The following is a 19,663-nucleotide window of genomic DNA, read 5'->3' as shown; positions in this document are numbered from 1 at the left end:
AGCTAAGTTTGTCATCTCGGAGAGACCATATTATTCCTGTTTTGAAAGAATTACAGTGTGTTGAAAGAATTACTTGGTAGAAGGCCGATAGGGCCGAAAATACAAGGTGCTGGTTATTACCTATAAAGCCCTAAACAGCTTAGCCCCTGGGTATTTAAGAGAACGTCGTCTTTGCCATGAGCCCCACCGCCTGTTAAGATCATCTGGAGAGGTTTGTCTGCAGTTGACACCAACCTGTTTGGCGGCTACTCGGGAACGGGCCTTCTCCGTTGCTGCCCCTGGACTTTGGAATGTGCTCTCTGTTGAAATAAGAGTCTCTCCATCTCTGGCAACTTTTAAAAAGGCACTGAAGACATATTTACCCAGGCTTTTAATTAGATTTATGGTTTTAAATTTTTAATGTTGGTTTTAAATTATTTTAATGTTTATATGATTTTAATTATTTAATTTAGTTTTGATTTTAATTGTGTTTTTTGTTTTGATGTAAACCTCCCAGAGCCATTTTTGGAAAGGCAGTATATAAATCCAATAAATAAAATAAAATAAATTACTAGTTATGGCTTGCTACACGTAAAACAAAAGATTGTGCTGTTGAGTTCATGTTTGCTTCTGGCGACCACAGAGCCATGTGGTTTTCTTGGTAGAATACAGGAGGGATTTACCATTGCCTCCTCCCACACAGTATGAGATGGTGCCTTTTCAGCATCTTCCTTTATCACTGTTGCCTGATATAGGTGTTTCCTATAGTCTGGGAAACATACCAGCGAGGGTTCGAAACAACAGCCTCCTACTCTCTAGGCAGGTTGCTTCCCTGCTGCACTGTCTGTATATATATGTGTGTGTGTGTATATCTATCTATCTATCTATCTATCTATCTATCTATCTATCTATCTATCTATCTATCTATATATCTATATATAACACATTTATATCCCACTCTTCCTCCAAGGAGCCCAGAGCGGTGTACTACATGCTTGAGTTTCTCTTTCACAGCAACCCTCTGAAGTAGGTTAGGCTGAGAGAGAAGTGACTAGCCCAGAGTCACCCAGCTAGTTTTATGGCTGAATGGGGATTTGAACTCAGGTCTCGCCGGTCCTAGTCCAGCACTCTAACCACTGGGAAGAGAGCTGGTCTTGTGGTAGCAAGCATGACTTGTCCCCATAGCTAAGCAGGGTGTGCCCTGGTTGCATATGAATGGGAGACTTGATGTGTGAGCACTGCAAGATATTCTCCTCAGGGGATGAAGCCACTCTGGGAAGAGCATCTAGGCTCCAAGTTCCTTCCCTGCCATCTCCAAGATAGGGCTGAGAGAGATTCCTGCCTGCAACCTTGGAGAAGCCGCTGCCAGTCTGTGTAGACAATACTGAGCTAGATGGACCTATGGTCTGACTCAGTATATGGCAGCTTCCTATGTTCACTACACCACGCTGGCTCCCTTAGGTATTACATAGGGCATTACCTGCCTTCCGCCCCCCCCCCCCGCCCCCGCTGCAAGTAAGGTGCATGCTAAATTCTCTTTTAAGTGTTGTTTGATAAGGAAGCATAGCAGATAAGCCCTAGAAGGAACTCCTAGTCTCTATTGTGAGACAGCTTTGCAAAGTTATATCTGTACCTTTTGTTCTTGGCTTTTGTTCCTATAATTTGGGAGAAAGAAACACAAAACAATGAGCAGTTATGCATTCCTATAAACCCAAACTTCCTTTCCCCCATAGTGGTGTGCCCGGACCAGTCCAGAGCCATGGAAAAGGCCTCTGGACCGGTCCGGAATTTGGGCGGTCCGACAGCGGTGGGGAGTGTCACTTTAAGGGCAGGGTGGTAGTACTTACCCCTCCCGCTGCTCTTCCCCCTCTGGTGCTCATCTTTTAACAAACGTTTTTGGGGCGGCAGGGTTCCTCCCTGCCGCCCCTGCCCCCATCATTGGCTGCAAAGTTCTGAAGTAAGTATAAGCTGGCGCTACGCATGCGCCTGGCGCGGCATGCACACCCCCATTGTTGCTGCCTGCGCACGTGCGTGATGTGTGCGGTGCACGCGCCGGCGGTGACAACAGGTGTGTGCACACCACGCCAGGCACATGCGTAGCACCAGCTTATACTTACTCCAGAACTTTGCAGCCAACGATGGGGGCAGGGGTGGCAGGGAGGAACCCTGCCGCCCCAAAAATGTTTGTTAAAAGACGAGCGTCTGAGGGGGAAGAGCGGCGGGAGGGGTAAGTACTACCCCCCCGCCCATAATGTGACACTCCACCCAGTGTCGGACCACGCCTCCGTGGTTCCATGCACGTCCCTACCATTAACTCCAAAACCTATTAAACTACAAATAGAATTTGTTCACTTCCACTACTACTATAAATATTTGCAAACTGCTTTTCAATAAATGTACTCAAAGCAGTTTATATAGAAAAAATAATAAATAAGATGGTTCCCTACCCCGCAAAAGCTCCCATTCTAAAAGGAGACAAGGTAGGCACCAGCAGGAAACACAGGAGAAGGGATGTTGTGCTGCTCTCCTGCTAAATATATGAGAATCCCAACTTTAAGAGGTGATTCTTTGCTCAGTTAGCATGGAGTATCCTCTCTAATAAAACACTTGGTGTCCGTCCGTGGACAGACACCAAGCGTGTGTCCGTGCCTCCCTGGCCTGATCTGCGCATGCACGGAGCGCATGCGCAGGACCGCCGAGGCAGAACGGAGACAGACAAAAGCCAGCCATGTTTTTGACTCTGTCCGGCGGCGGCGGGACCAGATCACCCGCAGGCAGCGAGGACAGATGCGGCTTTGGCAGCCGCTTCAAGACAAAGGCGGCGGCGGGACCCAAACACCCGTTGGCGGCATTCCCAAAATGAACAGCGGAGCAGCCAAGCAGCCGCCACGAAGCCAGAGAAGAGACGGCAGGGGGAAATGGCCGAGGCGGCGGCAGAGCCGCCGCCTCGGCAAGAGGAGACGCAGACCGGCTGGGGAGACGGAGGCCGGGACTGGGGGCCGAGCGGAGACCGTAAAAAGCACTTTTTTTAAAAAAACAACCGCCGCCGCCGTTGCCGCCAACCTCCCATCCTCCCTCCCAACTTCCAAACCCACCTTACCCCGGCCCGTGACAGTTGGGCGAGAAAACTCCATAACTTAAGAGGAAGAGAGGAGCTCGCAAACAGAGCTCCTCTCTGAGCAAAGGCTCTGCCCGAACTGACACTATGGACGCGAAGGACCCAATAGGCGTCCTTCGCGCCCAAAGCGCCAGTTCAGGAAGAGGCTTTGCAGAGACAGGAGCTCTGCTTGCGAGCTCCTCTCTCCCTCTTTAATTAAGGACTTTTCTTCGCCCAACTGACACGGGCCGGGGTAAGGTGGTCTCGGAAGTTGGGAAGGAGGGTGGGAGTTCGGCAACAACGGCGGCGGAAGATTTTTCTTTTTAAGATTCCTATGGCCTCCACTCGGCCCCCGGTCCCAGCCTCCGTCTCCGCAGAGGAAGATGCGGCTGCGACAGCCGCAGGAAAGCAGAAGCAGCGGGGCCACCAAAGCGCATAGAGACACAGGGACAAGGGAGAGGGGAGGGGGGGAACCTCGGAGGACAACAAAGACAAAGAGCAAGTGAGAAACAAACAGAGAGAGAGACACAGACAGAGAGATTAAAAAAAAACCCACACAAACACACACACACACACACACACACACACACAAAGGGGTGGAGGGAAGGCTAGCACCCGTTATTATAACGGGCTTAAAAATACTAGTGTTTGATATTTGTGTCCTCCCTCTGAACTCAGACATCTTACAGCAGTTCATAACACCTACAGATAGGGATGTGCAAACAGGTTCGTGGTTTGGGGGTTTGATGGTTCGGGGGTCGAATTGACCCCCCCCCAGTTCAGTCCGGACCCGGACCAACACACACACACTCCCCTCGGGGGAGTTCTTGGAGGCAGCGGGGATGTTTGTCTGCGGAGGTCCCCCCTCCCCCCCCGCCGGCCTTCTAAATCACCCCCTCACCCCGTTTGAGTGCTCTTCAGCTGGTTTTCGGCCTTCACGCAGGCACCCAGGCCCCAACAGGGCTGCCGGGTAAAGGCCGAAAACTGGCCGAAGAGCACCCAGATGGGGCTAGGGTGTGATTTAGAAGGCTGGCGGGGGGAGGGGGAACCTCTGCAGACTCCGCCCCCTCGCCACCTCCAGGAACTCCCCTGAGGGGAGTACAAAGTAAAACAAAACTTTATTTTATTTTATTTTAAACTCATTTTCAGTCCACGAACCCCTGAACCAAACTGGGGGGGAAGGGTGTCAGGGGGTGCTGGACCAGACTGGCCCGGTTGGGTTTGAGGCCGGTTCAGCCTCAAACCGAACCGGGCCAGCCGGTTCCATGCACATCCCTACCCACAGAGCCTCATAAAAACAGTTCTGAACACTGACAGCCATAAAGCCACCATCCAAACAACTCTTTTTGTATAGTACAGTTTTGTTGGGCTAGGGCTGGGGAGACCCCTATCCTGATCTCCCCGCAACCTGCTTGAAGCTTATTTCTGACTTTGAGGCATTATCTGTCTCTGAGCCTTGTTGTGAGGATAAAATGAGGTGTGTAGACTCAGTGCCACCATGAGCACTGGAAAGGTGGGGCAGTATATAGGAAGATAAGACTAATTTACAATGCTGCAGCTAGGCTGTTGAATGGTGCTCTTTTAGATATCTAAAATGTTTAATGATCTGCCTATCTATGCAAGACTGCTAGCTTATACTTGTTGAACAGTACATTACCCGTTAGACCAGTTTCCTGCAAATAGACCTTTGAGTCTGGCTTCTGTTCAGTGATGGCCACCTCCTAGCTAATACTGCTGCTGGGTGTGATATGTGCAAAGGCTATTGCTATGTAAACTGGGAGATGGGAAGAGCAAGATTACTCCCAGGTAATCCTGTTTGGTTTAGCCCTTTCATCCTTTATCCTCTCTTACCTTCACTCAGGGAACATTGCTTGATTCCCTCCCTCGCGCCCCCCCCCCAACTGCAGTTCTGTTTTCTTATTTGAGATCTTTCCTCCCTGAAAGAAATTGGCTTTAATAAAGCTTGTAAATGGTTTAAAGGAGCTTAGTTTTCCTGTTTCACCAGCAATAAATATTTCAGAGCAGTCTGAATATTTGCCTTGATCAATCTCTTAAAGTTGCTTGGTTACCTGTTGAGAAAATACGTAGCCCCTTTCTCCCCATAAACTTTCAAACCCTTTAGACTACAAATAGAGAGCCAGCATAGTGTAGTGGTTATAGTGTTGGACTACTTCCTGGAAGACCTGAGTAAGAATCCCCATTCAACCATGAAACTCACTGGGTGACTCTGGGCCAGTCATGTATCTCTAACCTATGTCACAGGGTTGTTGTGAGGATAAAAATAACCATGTATTCCTCTGCGCTTCCTATGAGCTTCACGGAGGAAGAGCGGGAAATAAGTGTTAAATAAATAAATAAAATATTTGTTTACAATATTTGTGCTTCATTTCTCCTGTGCGCGTGTCAGCTTACATCAGCTCATAGCATTTATGCAGCATCATTAATATGATGTTATCTATCACATTATTCAAACAACAGAGAGTGGACAGAGATAAATTTTTATCCCTCTCACAGAACACTAGAACCAGAAGTCAACCCATGAAACCGAAGGGCAGGATATTTAGGACCGACAAAGGAAGTACTTTCTTCACAAAGCACATAATTGATGTGGTGATGGCCACTAGCTTGGATGGCTTTAAAAGGGGCTTGGACAAATTTATGGACGACAGGTCTATCAGTGGCTACTGATTGGGTGGCTATAGGCCACCTCCAGCCTCAGAGGCAAGATGCCTCTCAATACCAGTTGAAAGGGAGCATCAGCAGGAGAGAAGACATGCCCTCACCTCTGGTCTGTGGGCTTCTCAGAGGCATCTGGTGGGCCACTGTGTGAAACAGAATGCTGGACTAGATAGGCCTTGGGCCCGATCCAGCAGGGCTGTTCTTATCAATGCAAAAGAGCAGCAGAGAACCCCAGTGACTAATTCTCAACATCAGCCCACAAATGGAAAAGGAAACTTCTCAAATTGAGGAGTAAGGTGAAAAGAAAGCTGAAAGGGAAAATCAGGAGAGTCATTTCGCTCCAGAATACATGGAGTTTACTCAAAACCACAATACTAGAAGCCCAATTAGATTGTATGCCCAAAAGGAGAAAAGGTACCACTAAGTCCTGGAGAATGCCAGCATGGATAACAGGTAATGTCAAGGAAGCCATAAAAGGGAAGAAGACTTCCTTCCTAAATTGGAAGGCCTGTCCAAATGAAGAGAAAAGAAAGGAACGCAAACTCTGGCAAAAAAAAAAAAAAGCAAGGTGACAATAAGGGAGGCAAAAAGAGAATTTGAGGAGCATTTAGCTAAAAGCATCAAGGGGAATAACAAAAACTTCTTTAAATACATCAGATGCAGGAAACCTGCCAGAGAGGCATTTGGACCATTAGACAATAAAGGAGTGAAAGGGATTATTAAGGGATATAGAGGTTGCAGAGAACCTAAATGAGTTCTTTGCGTCCGTCTTCACTGCAGAGGATACTGAGCATATACCTGTTCCTGAACCAGGCTTTTCGGGGATGGAGGCTAAAGAACTGAGTCAAACAGAAGTGACAAGAGATGATCTAAACTTTCTGGAAAAACTGAAAACTAACAAATCGCCAGGGCCGGATGGCACCCATCCAAGAGTCTTCAAAGAACTCAAATGTGAAATTGCCGACCCGATTGCTAAAATATATAACTTATCCCTGCAATCAGGCTCTGTACCTGAGGACTGGAAAGTAGCCAATGTAACACTGATTTTCAGAAAGGGATCCAGGGGTGACCTAGGAAATTACAGGCCGGTTAGCTTAATGTCCGTTCCAGGCAAATTGATGAAAAGCATCTTCAAGGATAAAATTGTAAAGCACATAGAAGATAGAGGCCCTCCTAGGAGAGAACCAGCATGGCTTCTGCAAAGGTAAATCTTGCCTCACCAACCTTTTGGAGTTCTTTGAGAGTGTCAACAAGTGTGTGGATCAAGGTGATCCGGTTGACATAGTATACCTGGACTTCCAAAAAGCTTTTGACAAAGTTCCTCATCAAAGACTCCTGAGGAAACTTATCCCAGTCAAGGGATAAGGGGACAAGTACATGTGTGGATTGCTAACTGGTTGAAAGACAGGAAACGGGATAGGTATAAATGGAGAGTTTTCACAATGGAGGGAAGAAAGAAGTGGGGTCCCCCAGAGATCTGTATTGGGACCAGTGCTTTTTAATTTATTCATAAATGATCTAGAAGTAGGGGTAAGCAGTGAGGTGGCCAGATTTGAAGATGATACCAAACTTTTTTGGGTAGTGAAATCCAAAACGGATTGTGAGAAGCTCCAAAAGGATCTCTCCAAACTGGGGGCGTGGGCTAAAAAATGGCAAATGCGGTTCAGTGTTAGCAAGTGTAAAGTGATGCACATTGGGACAAAAAAACCCAGCTTCAGGTATATGCCGATGGGATCTGAGCTGTCAGTGACTGACCAGGAGAGGGATCTTGGGGTTGTGGTGGACAGCTCGTTGAAAGTGTCATGCTAGGGATCATTAGGAAGGGGATTGAAAATAAAACTGCTAATATTATAATGCCCTTATACAAAACTATGGTGCGGCCACACCTGGAGTACTGTGTACAATTCTGGTCACCACATCTAAAAAGACATTGTAGAACTGGAAAAGGTGCAGAAGAGAGCAACCAAGATGATTAGGGGCCTAGAGCACCTTTCTTATGAGGCAAGACTACAACACCTGGGGCTTTTTAGTTTAGAAAAAAGATGACTGCGGGGAGACATGATAGAGGTCTATAAAATCATGCATTGTGTGGAGAAAGTGGATAGAGAGAAATTCTTCTCCCTCTCACATAACACTAGAACCAGGTGTCATCCCATGAAATTGCCAGGAAATCTAGGACCAACAAACGGAAGTACTTTTTCACACAATGTGGCAATTCTCACGATCAACAAAAATTGGGCTAGCAGGCGCTAGCCAGATTTTTGTTGGCCATAAGAACCACTGGGCTCGCAGCTGAGCCCGGTGGTTGTTGAGGGGGTAACCCGCTCGAGAACCCCTGGTAAAAAGCAGGTTTGCGAAGCGAGCGCTCCAGCAAACCTGCTTTTTACTAACATGAGTAGCCGCGCCTACTCATGAATAGACCCCTGGCCGGGAGGCGAAAAGCCGCCTCCCGGCTCCGGGGGTCTCCCCAGTATGCCCTGCACACTCGCGCAGGGCATACTGGGGCTTGCAGGGGCCGCGTGGCCCCCACTCCCCCCACTCCCGCCGGCTCTGTCACGGAGCCGGCCATTGTGTGGGCGGCCAATCCGGCCGCCCAGGACTCCCTGCCCGCTCGTGACCGGGGAGAGCAGGCTTAGCCCGCTCTTCCTGCTCACCCGAGGAAACTGGGTCTCACTGATTGTGAGACCTGGTCCATTGGATAATCAACTTATAGATATATCTGCCACAAGATATGGTGACAGCCAACAACTTGGATGGCTTTAAGAGGGGTTTGGATAACTTCATGGAGGAGAGGTCTATCATCGGATACTAGTCGGAGGGACATAGGCCACCTCTAGCCTCAAGGCAGGATGCCTCTGAGTACCAGTTGCAGGGAGTAACAGCAGGAGAAAGGGCATGTCCTCAACTCCTACCTGTAGGCTTCCAGCGGCATCTGGTGGCCCACCGTGTGAAACAGGATGCTGGACTAGATGGGCATTCTTGGGCCTGATCCAGCAGGGCTGTTCTTATGTTCTTATGTAAATCCTTTCCTAAAGAGAAAGGTCTTACAACCACTTCTGTGAGTCATATAATAAGAGAACAGAATCATAGCTTTTAGAGGTATAAGTACCCTTGGAAATCTTCTAGTCCACTCCCTGCTCAGTGGACAGGAATCTGACACAGCATCCCTAATAGAGGGCCACCCAGCTTCTGTATGGGAACCTCCAATATAAGAAAGCCCATCACTGTCCGCGGCAGAAGGTGTCTCCGTCAAACAGCTTTTACAGTTAGGAGATGCATCCTAATGTCTAGTCTGAATCTGCTTCCTTATAATTTCAGCCTATTCGTTCTAGTCCTTCCCTTAGGAGCAACAGAGAACAAGTTCATTCTTTCTCCTATGAAAGCCCTTCAGCTATTTTAAGACGGCTGCCATGTTTCCCCTTAGTCTTCTCTTCTCCAGGCTAAATGTATCCAGCTCCTTCAACTGTTCCTCAGAGAACTTGGTTTCCAGATCCCCTTGTCATCTTGTTGCCCTCCTTTGAATCCATTCCACTTCATCAGTGCCCCCCTTAAAATGCAGGGCCTTCTGGGAGATACTCCAGCAAACCTCTGGAAGGCTATTCCATAAGCCCTGGGCAATTACCGCAAAGAAACTGCTTCCCTCTGATGCCAGCCTGACCTCATGCAAGGATAGTGCCGAAATCAGGGTCCTCAAAGACTATCTGAACTGGCAAGAGAGCACATAAGGAGAATCTCTGAAGTATGGATTTGATCAGGGGTTTATTTCTGACATTTAGGGCTTTATTTTTGACTATGTAAAATGAAGAAAGGATCTGGAAACCAATCATATTATTACTTACTAGTGGTTTTGTAGCCCGTTGGATAATGGGCGCTAGGGGAGCTCTGCGCTCCAGACCACCGCCGCCATTACCCCTCCCGCCCGCGGCTCTGGCCGGGCCCGCCACTCACCGCCGCCCGCGGCTCCGGCCGGGCCTGCCACCCACTGCCGCCGGCGGCTCCGGCCTGGTCCACCGCTGCCCGGGCCCACCGCCACATTCTTCTCCGCCGCCTCGTCCGGCGGCCATCCTGGGCGGCCAGAAGCGGCCGCCCCGAAGAAGCCGGGTAAGCGGCAACACGGCCAGGCCTCGGCCATGGCTCTGCCGCCTCCTTGGCCGCGCCGTCTCCTCTGGCCGAGGCGGTGGCTTTGCCGCCGCCTCGGCCAGTGTCCCCCGCCGCCGCTTACCCGGCTTCTTCGGGGCGGCCGCTTCTGGCCGCCCAAGATGGCCGCCGGGTGCTGGCGGTCTTGGCTCCCTGGCTCTGTTCTGGCCATGCGCTTCGCGCATGCCCAGAAGAGGCCAGGGAGGCACGGACACACGCTTGGTGTCCGTCCACGGACGGACACCAAGCGTTTTATAGATAAGGATTATTATTCATTTTACCCCTGTACACACCCCACCGCATCTCCACTTTCCTCGCCTTCTAGTCCTCCGTTGTCTCATTTGTGTTGATATCTAGATTGTAAGCCCTTTGGGGCAGGGATTTGTCCTCTCATCCTTTGTACATGAATGGTGCTATATAGGTAAATAAGTATGTTTAACATTTTTATTTGATTATTTGCTTGTTTACTATTTTTGTACACTGCCCCAAACTTCCATCTTGTGGGGGTTTACAGCAACATAAAACAAATTAAAGCCTTAAAACAATTTAAAACCATAACTCTAGTTAAAAAGCTTGGGTGAATAAATATGCCTTTAGAGACTTTCTAAAAGCCTCTCAGAGATGGAGAGGCTCTTATGTCAACAGGGAGCTCATTCCAGAGTCTCAGAGTGGCAACAGAAAAGGCCCGTCCCTGCATAGCCACCAGATGAGCTAGTGGCAACTGCAGACGAACCTCTCTGGATGATCACTGAGTAGCATCTGGACCAGGGCTGCTCAACTTCGGCCCTTCTGGAGATGTTGGCCTACAAATCCCATAATCCCTGGATATTGTCTACTGTGTCTGGGAATTATGGGAGTTGTAGTCCAAAAACAGCTGTGGGGGGCTAGGTTGAGCAGGCCTAAATTGACTAAGTTGCTCAGGAGTTACTCTATCGGACTACTTAATTTTAGTAGGGCAACTCAGGAGTAATTTAATCTGAAACCCCTGCCCTAGACTATTGGGACTATTTTGCAGTTTGAATAACTATTCCTGCTACTATGATTTATACACCACTTTTCAACAAAGGTTCTCAAAGCAGTTTACACAGAAACAGTATAAGAAGATGGTTCCATGTCCCCAAAAAGTTCACAGTCCTAAGAGAAACACAAGGTAGACTCCAGCAATAGCAACTGGAAGGATGCTGTGCTGAGGTTGGATAGGGCCAGTTGCTCTCCCCTTTCTAAATATAAGAGAATCACCAATTTAAAAGGTGCTTCTTTGCAGTACCTAAAGTATATGGGTGACAATATCTCAGATATCATGTTACTGCATTTTATCTTCTTTATATTTAATTCTCTAAGGCATACCCGTGGCTAATCCCATGCATGGCAGCTCTCACGAGAGTTTGGAGAGCTGCTGGATAGGCTAGCCACGGGACAGATGGGAGAGGGGGAAATGGTGGCGGTGGCAGCGGCCGAAGAAAACTGCGGCGGCTGGCGGCAGGACGAGCGAGAAGACAAAACGGCTGCGCAAGCGGACAGGCGGGTGGGCAGCAGGGGAAGAAGGCAGCGATGGCGGCCGGCTGGTGGGCCAGCGGGCAAGGGAAGGAAGAAGCCGGGCGGGGATGGGTGGGAGAGAAAACAACAGCGATGGAGGAAACGGCGTCAGGTGGAGGAGGGAGAAGGAGGCAGCGGTGCGGCCGGCATCTAGAGGTGCAGTTGCTCTGCACCCTACCTAGCTGGTTTTGTTTTATTTTTAATGTATTTTAGCAGGGTTTATGTGGGGGAAAACCTGAGTACTGTTTGAATGTATATGTCATTTGCAAAACTGTGCTGAGTTAGAATTTGCATTATCTGTTTCTGGAAATTTTTGTTTTTAACTTGAACTGGTCCCTGTCCTTTGGGAAGACTATCTACTGGGGCAGAACATACATGTTTTGATCCACATGACTGGCTCTGTATAATCCCTGTTAAATTCGGTGTCATCTTTTATTATTTTTCTGCTTGAAATTGTTGAATGGATTACATTTATGTAAATCAGGTTTATGTAATGTGGTTTGGAAAGATTATGTCTTCCCCCTTCTAAGAATGCCTTCAGCTTGTTGATGACTGATAAGTCATCAGTCCTGAGTAACACATGAAAATGCACAAAAATATGGATTACCTTTCTGACTTCTTCTAAGGTAATCTCAAACAATTTGAACATGCCTGCCTATTTAAAATATATAGAGTGGCAGTACTGGAACAAACCATGTTTCAAATTCACTGAAAAAAATATGGTTATGTTTTGCTGAGTTGGGACCCTTGGAATTATTATTTTTTAAAATCACAGTATTGTTTGTTGTGAATCAGTATTGTAAAAGTAGTCTAGGCTTGACTACTGTAATGCGCTCTACGTGGGGCTGCCTTTTTATGTAGTTCATAAACTACAATTGGTACAGAATAGAGCAGTCAGACTCAATTTTTTAAATTTTAATGTGTTATTAATGTGTTTTTATCTATTATAATTTTATTTTTTATGAATTTTAAATGTGTTATATTTTATATTTTTAATTCTGTACACCACCTAGAGATTTTTATACTAGGCAGTATATAAAATGGAAAAATAAGCCACTGCATGGTCAATATTTGTACAATATAACCGGAAAATCAAACATCACCAAGACCTGGCAGTGCTTAAGAATGGTAACTTGAGGAAAGAAACAGATGGTTTAATTCTGGCTGCACAAGAAAATTAGCTGCACAAGAACAGGCACTAAGAACAAATGTAATAAGAGCAAAAGTCAAAAAATCAACAACAAACAGCAAGTGCTGCCTTTGTAAAGAAGCAGATGAAACAGTGGACCACCTAATCAGCTGTTGTAAAAAGATCACACAGACTGAATACAAACAAAGGCATGACAAGATAGCAGGGATGAGACACTGGAACATCTGCAAAAAATGCAAGCTACCTGTAGCCAAAGATTGGTGGGACCATAAAATTGAAAAAGTAGTAGAAAATGAAGATGCAAAAATATCATGAGACTTTCGACTACAAACAGACAAACATCTGCCACACAATACACCATATATAACTGTAGTCGAGAAGAAAGAAAAACAAGTTAAAATAATCGACCTAGCAATACCAGGGGATAGCAGAACAGAAGAAAAATAAATAGACAAAAATCACAAAATTGAAATTGAAAGGCTGTGGCAGAAGAAGACCAAAATAATCCCAGTGGTAATTGACGCCCTAGGTGCAATTCCACAACAACTTGAAGAGCACCTCAACACCATAGGGGCCACTGAAATCACCATCAGCCAGTTACAAAAAGCAACATTTCTGGGAACAGCCTATATTTTGCGACAATATCTTGATATATTGATAATAAAATTCAGCCATCCCATGTCCTTGGGAAGGACTCGATGTCTGGATAAAACAAACCAGTCAATAACACACCTGTCTGACTGTGTAAACAAGAAATAATAATAGAAAATCAATTAAGGCTAGAATCAACCCAAGATGAAACCGAGCAGGAAAAGATGTTGATCTGAAATAGATTGCCAGCAGTGCCCTAAAAGCTGGGTTTTGTATCATATGCTAACACATTTGGACTTTTGCAGTCTTAACTGTGCAGTTCTGCTGTTAGCTGCAACAAATAAAGCCATCCCTTTTGTGATCTTTAGTAGTCTGATGAGGGCTGAAAAAGCTCTCCCCCCCCCCAAAAAAAGTTGTAATGAGTAACACATGCTTAGAAAATGCCCTGTAATCATACATGGGATTTATCAGCATGCTTCTCATTAACACTGATATGCATTGCATCCTTAGTCCCCATGGACTACTACAAAAAATTGACCCAGTCATTTATAGTTGAGAAAAATTGCTATTAAATTTTGTAATGTTATGCTTTCTTTATATCTGACAACATGCAGGAAACAGGCTATAATATCCATTTAACAGTTATATGCAAAGATAGTTTTACAGTTGGATTTGTCACGGCAGATTTTTAAAACAGATATGGACAAGAGTCATTAAGTAGTCAATCTGGATCACATTTGAATTAGTTCAAAGACTGTTCGGCTTTAGATTTTAGTCAGTTAGGGGAGACTATTCTTTATATGAGCCATGAGTCAAGTACTTTAAACTATCTGCATTAGGAAAGGGGCAACATCTCAGATACTATTTATCAAGTTGTTAATAAGAGCTTGACCGTAAGAACATAGTAAGAACTTGACAAAGAGTTTCTGGGAGATTGTGCCTTCCCTCCCAGGAGGGGCATAACTGTAATTGGGTGGACATGTTCAAAGAACACAGGCTGCCCTGGACCCCAGTGAGAAGAAGAGCTGCCAAGGGTCCCCTCACCTGTTGCCCCCCCTGCTGTTGCTGCTCACCTGCTGCAAAGCCTTCCGCTTCCCACTATTCTCATGTGGAAGGGGGCAGTGCTGGTGTCATCCTCTGCCTTGATTCAAGATGGCAGATGCGTAAACCTTTGAGGCGCAAGTGGGCTAACTTGTGAACTGCCTAACCAATTGGAACCAAATTTGCTCCAGCTGTAGGGGCACATAGGGATGCCCAAATGACGTGGTGTGTAATGATGCAATCCACTCCTATTCGAGATGGCGGCTGCTTGAACATCTGATGCTCAAGAGGGCTAATTTGTGGACCGCCGTCTAACCAATTTGAATCAAATTAGGTATAGTTGCAGTGAGTAACACTCAGGGACACCTCAATGGCATAGCCTGTAATGATGTCATCCACCCTGATTCAAAATGGCGGACACTTAAACTTTTGAGGGGCAGGTGGGCTGTTGTGAACCGCCTAACCTATTTATTTATTTATTTAGCACATTTATTGTCCGCCTGACTTCCTTAGACTCGAGGCGGTTTACATAAATTAAAAGAATGGCGGCGGGGGCAGGAGAAAGAAAAAAATTGATCCAAATTTGGATTTGAACCGTAGATTATGATGATGTCAACCACCCCGATTCAAGATGGTAGATGTGTGAACTTTTATTTATTTATTATTTATTTATTATTAAAACTTTTATACCGCCCTTCCAAAAGGCTCAGGGCGGTTGAGGTGCAAATGCACTAATTTGAGGACTGTCTAACCGATCTGGACCAAATTTGCTACAGTGACACACAGGGTGACACACAGGGACACCTCAATGGCATAGTTTGTAATGATGTCATCTACCCCGATCCAAGATGACAGACACGTGAACATTTTGCTTAAATACACTGGGCATCCAGATGTAAACTCCTCCTGTATGTGGAAGGCATGTTGTGCTCACACAAGAACCACTTGCATGAGCGCAGTGCTTCTTCCATTCACAGGAGGCATATGCACTGGTGGTGCATTAGTCTGGATGCTCAGCTCTTTCCATGAAATATTTAAGATATCTTCTGTGTTGCGTGTGATTCTTCCTTACCACTCTGAATCTGAATGATGATGGCTATGCCTGAAAGGAGATCATCAGAATAGTAAGCAAAGACCAAGTTTGCAGCTTGGAGGTGCTTCGGGACCCAACACTGCCCTTCGAGGCACATGTGGCCACGGTGTGCAGGAGTGCCTTTTACCAGCGACAGCTGGTACGCCAGCTGCAACCCTACTTGTAGAAGTCAGACTTGACCTCAGTCACTCATGCACAGGTAACATCCATCTTGGATTACTGCAATGCGCCCTACATGGGGTTGCCCTTGAAGATGGTTCAGAAACTTCAGCTGGTCCAGGATGCTGCTACAAGGATGTTTGTGTGTGCTAGTTGCTCCTCAAGGATCACACCTATCTTGCGGGTGCTTCACTGGTTGCCAGTTTGCTTGAAATCAGGCAAACTGAATTCAAGGTGCTGGTGCACAATATGTGCACAAATAGATGTATGAATGTTCATGAGGCACTTTTTTTTTTTTTAAAGGCAGACAGCCTAACTGAAACATGAGGGCAAGATTCATAGCTGAGCCAGTATTCAGCTCACTGCGCATCTGTCATTTCAGTTGGAAAATCAGGCCAGGGCAAGCTTATCACACCTGCCTTTATTTTTACAGGTCCGGCACAGATAGTGACAAAAGAAATAGCAAGGCAGCCAGAAGTGCAGGAAGAGCCCAGCTGCCTTATCAAATACTTCAGTGTTATGTGGTGTAAGGCCTCCAAGAAAAAACACAAGAAATGGGAAGGCGATGCTGTTCTCATTGCAAAAGGGAAGTCTGTGATACTGAAGGACATGGAAGGCAAAGACATTGGAAGAGGTAAAGCAGTTGTTTGAAGCGGTTGATGTAATTGAGATGCATTGCACATCCAATGAATGTGTAGGAACATAGGATGTTGTCTTATACTAAATACCTGAAACCATTATACCTTATACCAGGGCTGTTCAACTTCGGCCCTCCCGCAGATGTTGGTCTACAACTCTGATAATCCCTGGCTATTGGCCACTGTGGCTGGAGATTATGGGAGTTGTAGTCCAAAAGCAGCTGGGGGGCCACAGTTGAGCAGGTCTCCCTTATTCCTTTGGTCCATCTAGTTCAGGATTGTCTACACTGACTGACAGTGGCTCTCATAGGTTTCAGGCAGAAGTCTCTCCTAGCCCTACCCGGAGATGTCAGGAAGAGAATGCAAGTATGCAGATGCTCCTCCACTGAGCTATGGCCTCAGCCCCTGGTCCATGGTCCCACTCTCCTAGAGGGCCCCATGATTTCCCCCAAGGGCAAAGAGGGTCCCTTTTCTGTTTCTGGAATGGTTTGGCCTAAAATTTGGCACAGATGTTGGACAGATTATCAATAGTCTGTTAATGAAACAATTCATTTGAAGGGCATTCTGTTCTGAGCTTGGAACCCTTGGAATGGCCCATTTCAAGTCGGAACATTCTGACTGTGGAACGTTCTGCACATCCCTAATGTGAACCTTACTGAAATGATACCTGTCTTACTCATTTCCTGTGGTCCACAGAGAAAAGGAGAATGCTTGGAGATGTAGAATTAGTGTTGGGTGTCTGGTTTTTTTGGATGTCCCTACCCCAGAGAGATCGCCTGTATGCGCCCTCCACATCCTATAAAGCCAGCTCTTGACACTATCAGCCTATTACCATATATAAACAAAACCTAGGGGCTTAGGAAGCTTATGTATACTGAGTCAAACCATTTGTCCAACTACCTTGGTATTGTCTGTACTCACTATCAGCAGCTCTCCCAGGTCGCAGAGAGGAGTCTTTCTCAGCCTTTCCTGGAAATGCTAGGGATTGAATTTAGGACGTTCCGTATGCAAAGCAGTTGGTACACTACTGAGCTAGGACTTCTCCTGTATATAATTAATTCTGAGTTAATTTTACTCGCTCCCAGACTGCAAGATGTATGGATGTTTTTCCAGCTCTGCCTCCTAAAAAAATATTGTGGAGGTTAGTGGTGGATAAAAAAGAGCTGGAAAAAGCTGTTGTAAACCGCCCAGAGACGTACGTTTTGGGCAGTATAAAAACATGTCAAATAAATAAATAAAAACACAGGATTATACAATCATCTGAATTTGGGTTTTACTTTAATTTTGAGCAAACTTGGCCAGAGTCTTCAGGAAGAATGCTGCCTACAGTTTTTCTCTTTCACTTGTAGAGGTTGTTTTTGCTTTTTCATTTGACTTAATATTTGTGATCTCTCTTAGGCACTGGATACAAAATCAAAGACCTGGAAAATCTTGATGAAGGTCAAACTTTGATGGTTGGAGGCAAAGAAATTGAAGTGATGGGTGTAATTCTGGAAGACAACTTCAAAAGTGGCAAGTGTTTTCAGTCTGGTGTGGAGATTCCAGTGGATGTTTGGAATTCCTCACAAACTGCTGTGAAACCATTCTGTAATCCTCTTAAAAATGTCTGTAAACTCAGCACTAAAGGAAATTTGCTCAGAGGTTCCCAGAACTGCAAACCACGTCACGATCCATGTGCACCAAGTGAGGATTCTTAACATGTATCTGCTTTAATTGTTTTTATTACTATTTTAACCTCTTCTAAAGAATGTGAATGAGTAAACAAGATTTAGAAGGGTTCTTCCCCTTGCTCGCCCCCACCTTATATGAGATTGAATGTTGTTAATTAAACAGAACTAGAGTTGATTCATAGAAGGAAATGTCGAGCAGGAGGACTGGAAAAAGCATGCCACTAGTTACAGATAGATAGCCAGTCTGCAATAGGGGTGAGCAAACTTGGCCCTCTAGCTGTTGCTGAACTACAACTCCCATCATTCTCAGCCACAATTTATTTATTGTGGCTAGGGATTATGGGAGTTGTAGTTCAAAAATGCTGGAGAGTCAAGTTTGCCCACCCCTGAACTAGATAATGCCCCTTTATTCGTAGCTGGAGACACAACTGCTTCTGGTTTGCAGCAAGGGCAAGACATCTGTATAGCAATCCTGTCAAATACTTGTTCATGGCTTGAGGCAAGCTGCTCCTCAAAGCAGCAGTCATTCCTGGTTGTGGCAAGCTAATGTGGGAATTGTTGAAGCTGATCTAAAGTGTATGCAGATAGCTGCCTGCTAGTTTTTTCTATGCAACATTGTTGACACCAGAGATATGGTGTCAAATAGGAAAGTTGAGAGTTCATATCATCACACACCAGATTTGAGCCATTATGATCTCTTTTGCTTAGTATTTGCTAAGAGAGTTGGGGAAAGTAATTTCTCCTAGGCAGCATGGTATAGTGGTTGGACTAGGACTGCAGAAACCCAAGTTCAAATTGTCATTCAATCATGAAACTCACTGGGTGACCCTGGGCCAGTCACTCACTTATCTCTCAGAATAACCCACCTCACAGGGTTGTTGTGGTGATGTACATAACCATGCGGACTACTTTGCACTCTTTGGAGGAAAAGTGGGATAGAAATGTAATAAATAAATAAATAAATAAATAAAAATTAAAACGTGTTTTGGCAGTGCATTGGATCTTTGCGCAAGGGATCCTTCAAGCTCTCCTGTACCATAAGCAATTTATATTCATGTAATCAGATTATATTTACTGTCCTTTTTAAATATTCTTTGCTGCTTCATTGTGGCTGGCTTCACTTGGAGGGCCAAATTTGTCCACCCCTGGACTTGATAATACAATCTATAAGTAATCTATAAGTAAATACCAGCAATCTGTAAGTAAGCAAAAAACATTGAGGATATGTTGGGAACTGAGAGTGTGTCATCCAAACCTGCCCAAGTCTGGTTTCCAAGATTCTCCACCCAACATTCTCCCGACTCACATTCAGCTTCTGTAACCAAGATTTGAAGCTGGGTGGAGAATGTTGGGAGAATGTCAGGTGGAAAGTGCAGAAATTGGACTTGGGTGGGTTTGGACGACATGCCCGCCAGAAACACACACTCTTGGTTTCCAGCATATCCCCATTTACAGACTTGTCATATGAAGCTACCCTATAAAAGCTATATTTAAGAAGTTTCTGTAGCCAGCTTACAATTGTTATACAGCTTTGTGACTAACTGGACAATCTGACAGAAACTTGTGCGCAGATCCCTCTGCAATGAATAAAATTTGCTTAAGAGCTCCTGTGCAACTTCCATTTATTACAGTGGGACAGGAAAAAGATTTGGTTGGATTGCACCCTAAGAAATTATTAAAGTCAGTAAACACTTCAAAATCCCTGTAATACATTATAAACTTTATTTTCCTGTGTTTAGCATCTAGATCAAAGCTATCATGAACACTGTTTGGAAAATGCTGTTAGCTACTGCCAGTTATGCCCTTGGTTATTTCATCGGGGAATTAAAAAGCATAACAGTGTTTTCCAGCTATTGATAGGATTTAGCAAACAATGCATAGCCTTCTAGCTTT

At 45.6% G+C, this 19,663-nt stretch overlaps 1 protein-coding gene across 9 annotated transcripts in view; it reads left to right on the top strand.

Annotated features, from left to right (window-relative positions):
• The window catches only part of RAD54B (RAD54 homolog B), an 80,686-nt gene that overhangs the window by 21,669 nt on the left and 39,354 nt on the right, over positions 1–19,663 (top strand). For 8 of the 9 annotated variants that reach the window (XM_053243030.1, XM_053243026.1, XM_053243025.1 and 5 more), the window contains 2 exons: positions 15,896–16,096; positions 17,499–17,783. In XM_053243030.1, coding sequence (XP_053099005.1) covers positions 15,896–16,096; positions 17,499–17,783 — 486 coding nt within the window. The remainder of the gene's footprint in view (positions 1–15,895; positions 16,097–17,498; positions 17,784–19,663) is intronic. The other variant, XM_053243031.1, reaches the window with a different exon arrangement.

Source organism: Hemicordylus capensis, chromosome 4 (genome assembly GCF_027244095.1).
Source record: "Hemicordylus capensis ecotype Gifberg chromosome 4, rHemCap1.1.pri, whole genome shotgun sequence".
In the NCBI taxonomy this organism is placed as follows: Eukaryota; Metazoa; Chordata; class Lepidosauria; order Squamata; family Cordylidae; genus Hemicordylus; species Hemicordylus capensis.
Note: the sequence above shows the minus strand (reverse complement) of the source record. Positions and strands in the feature narration are given on the sequence as shown.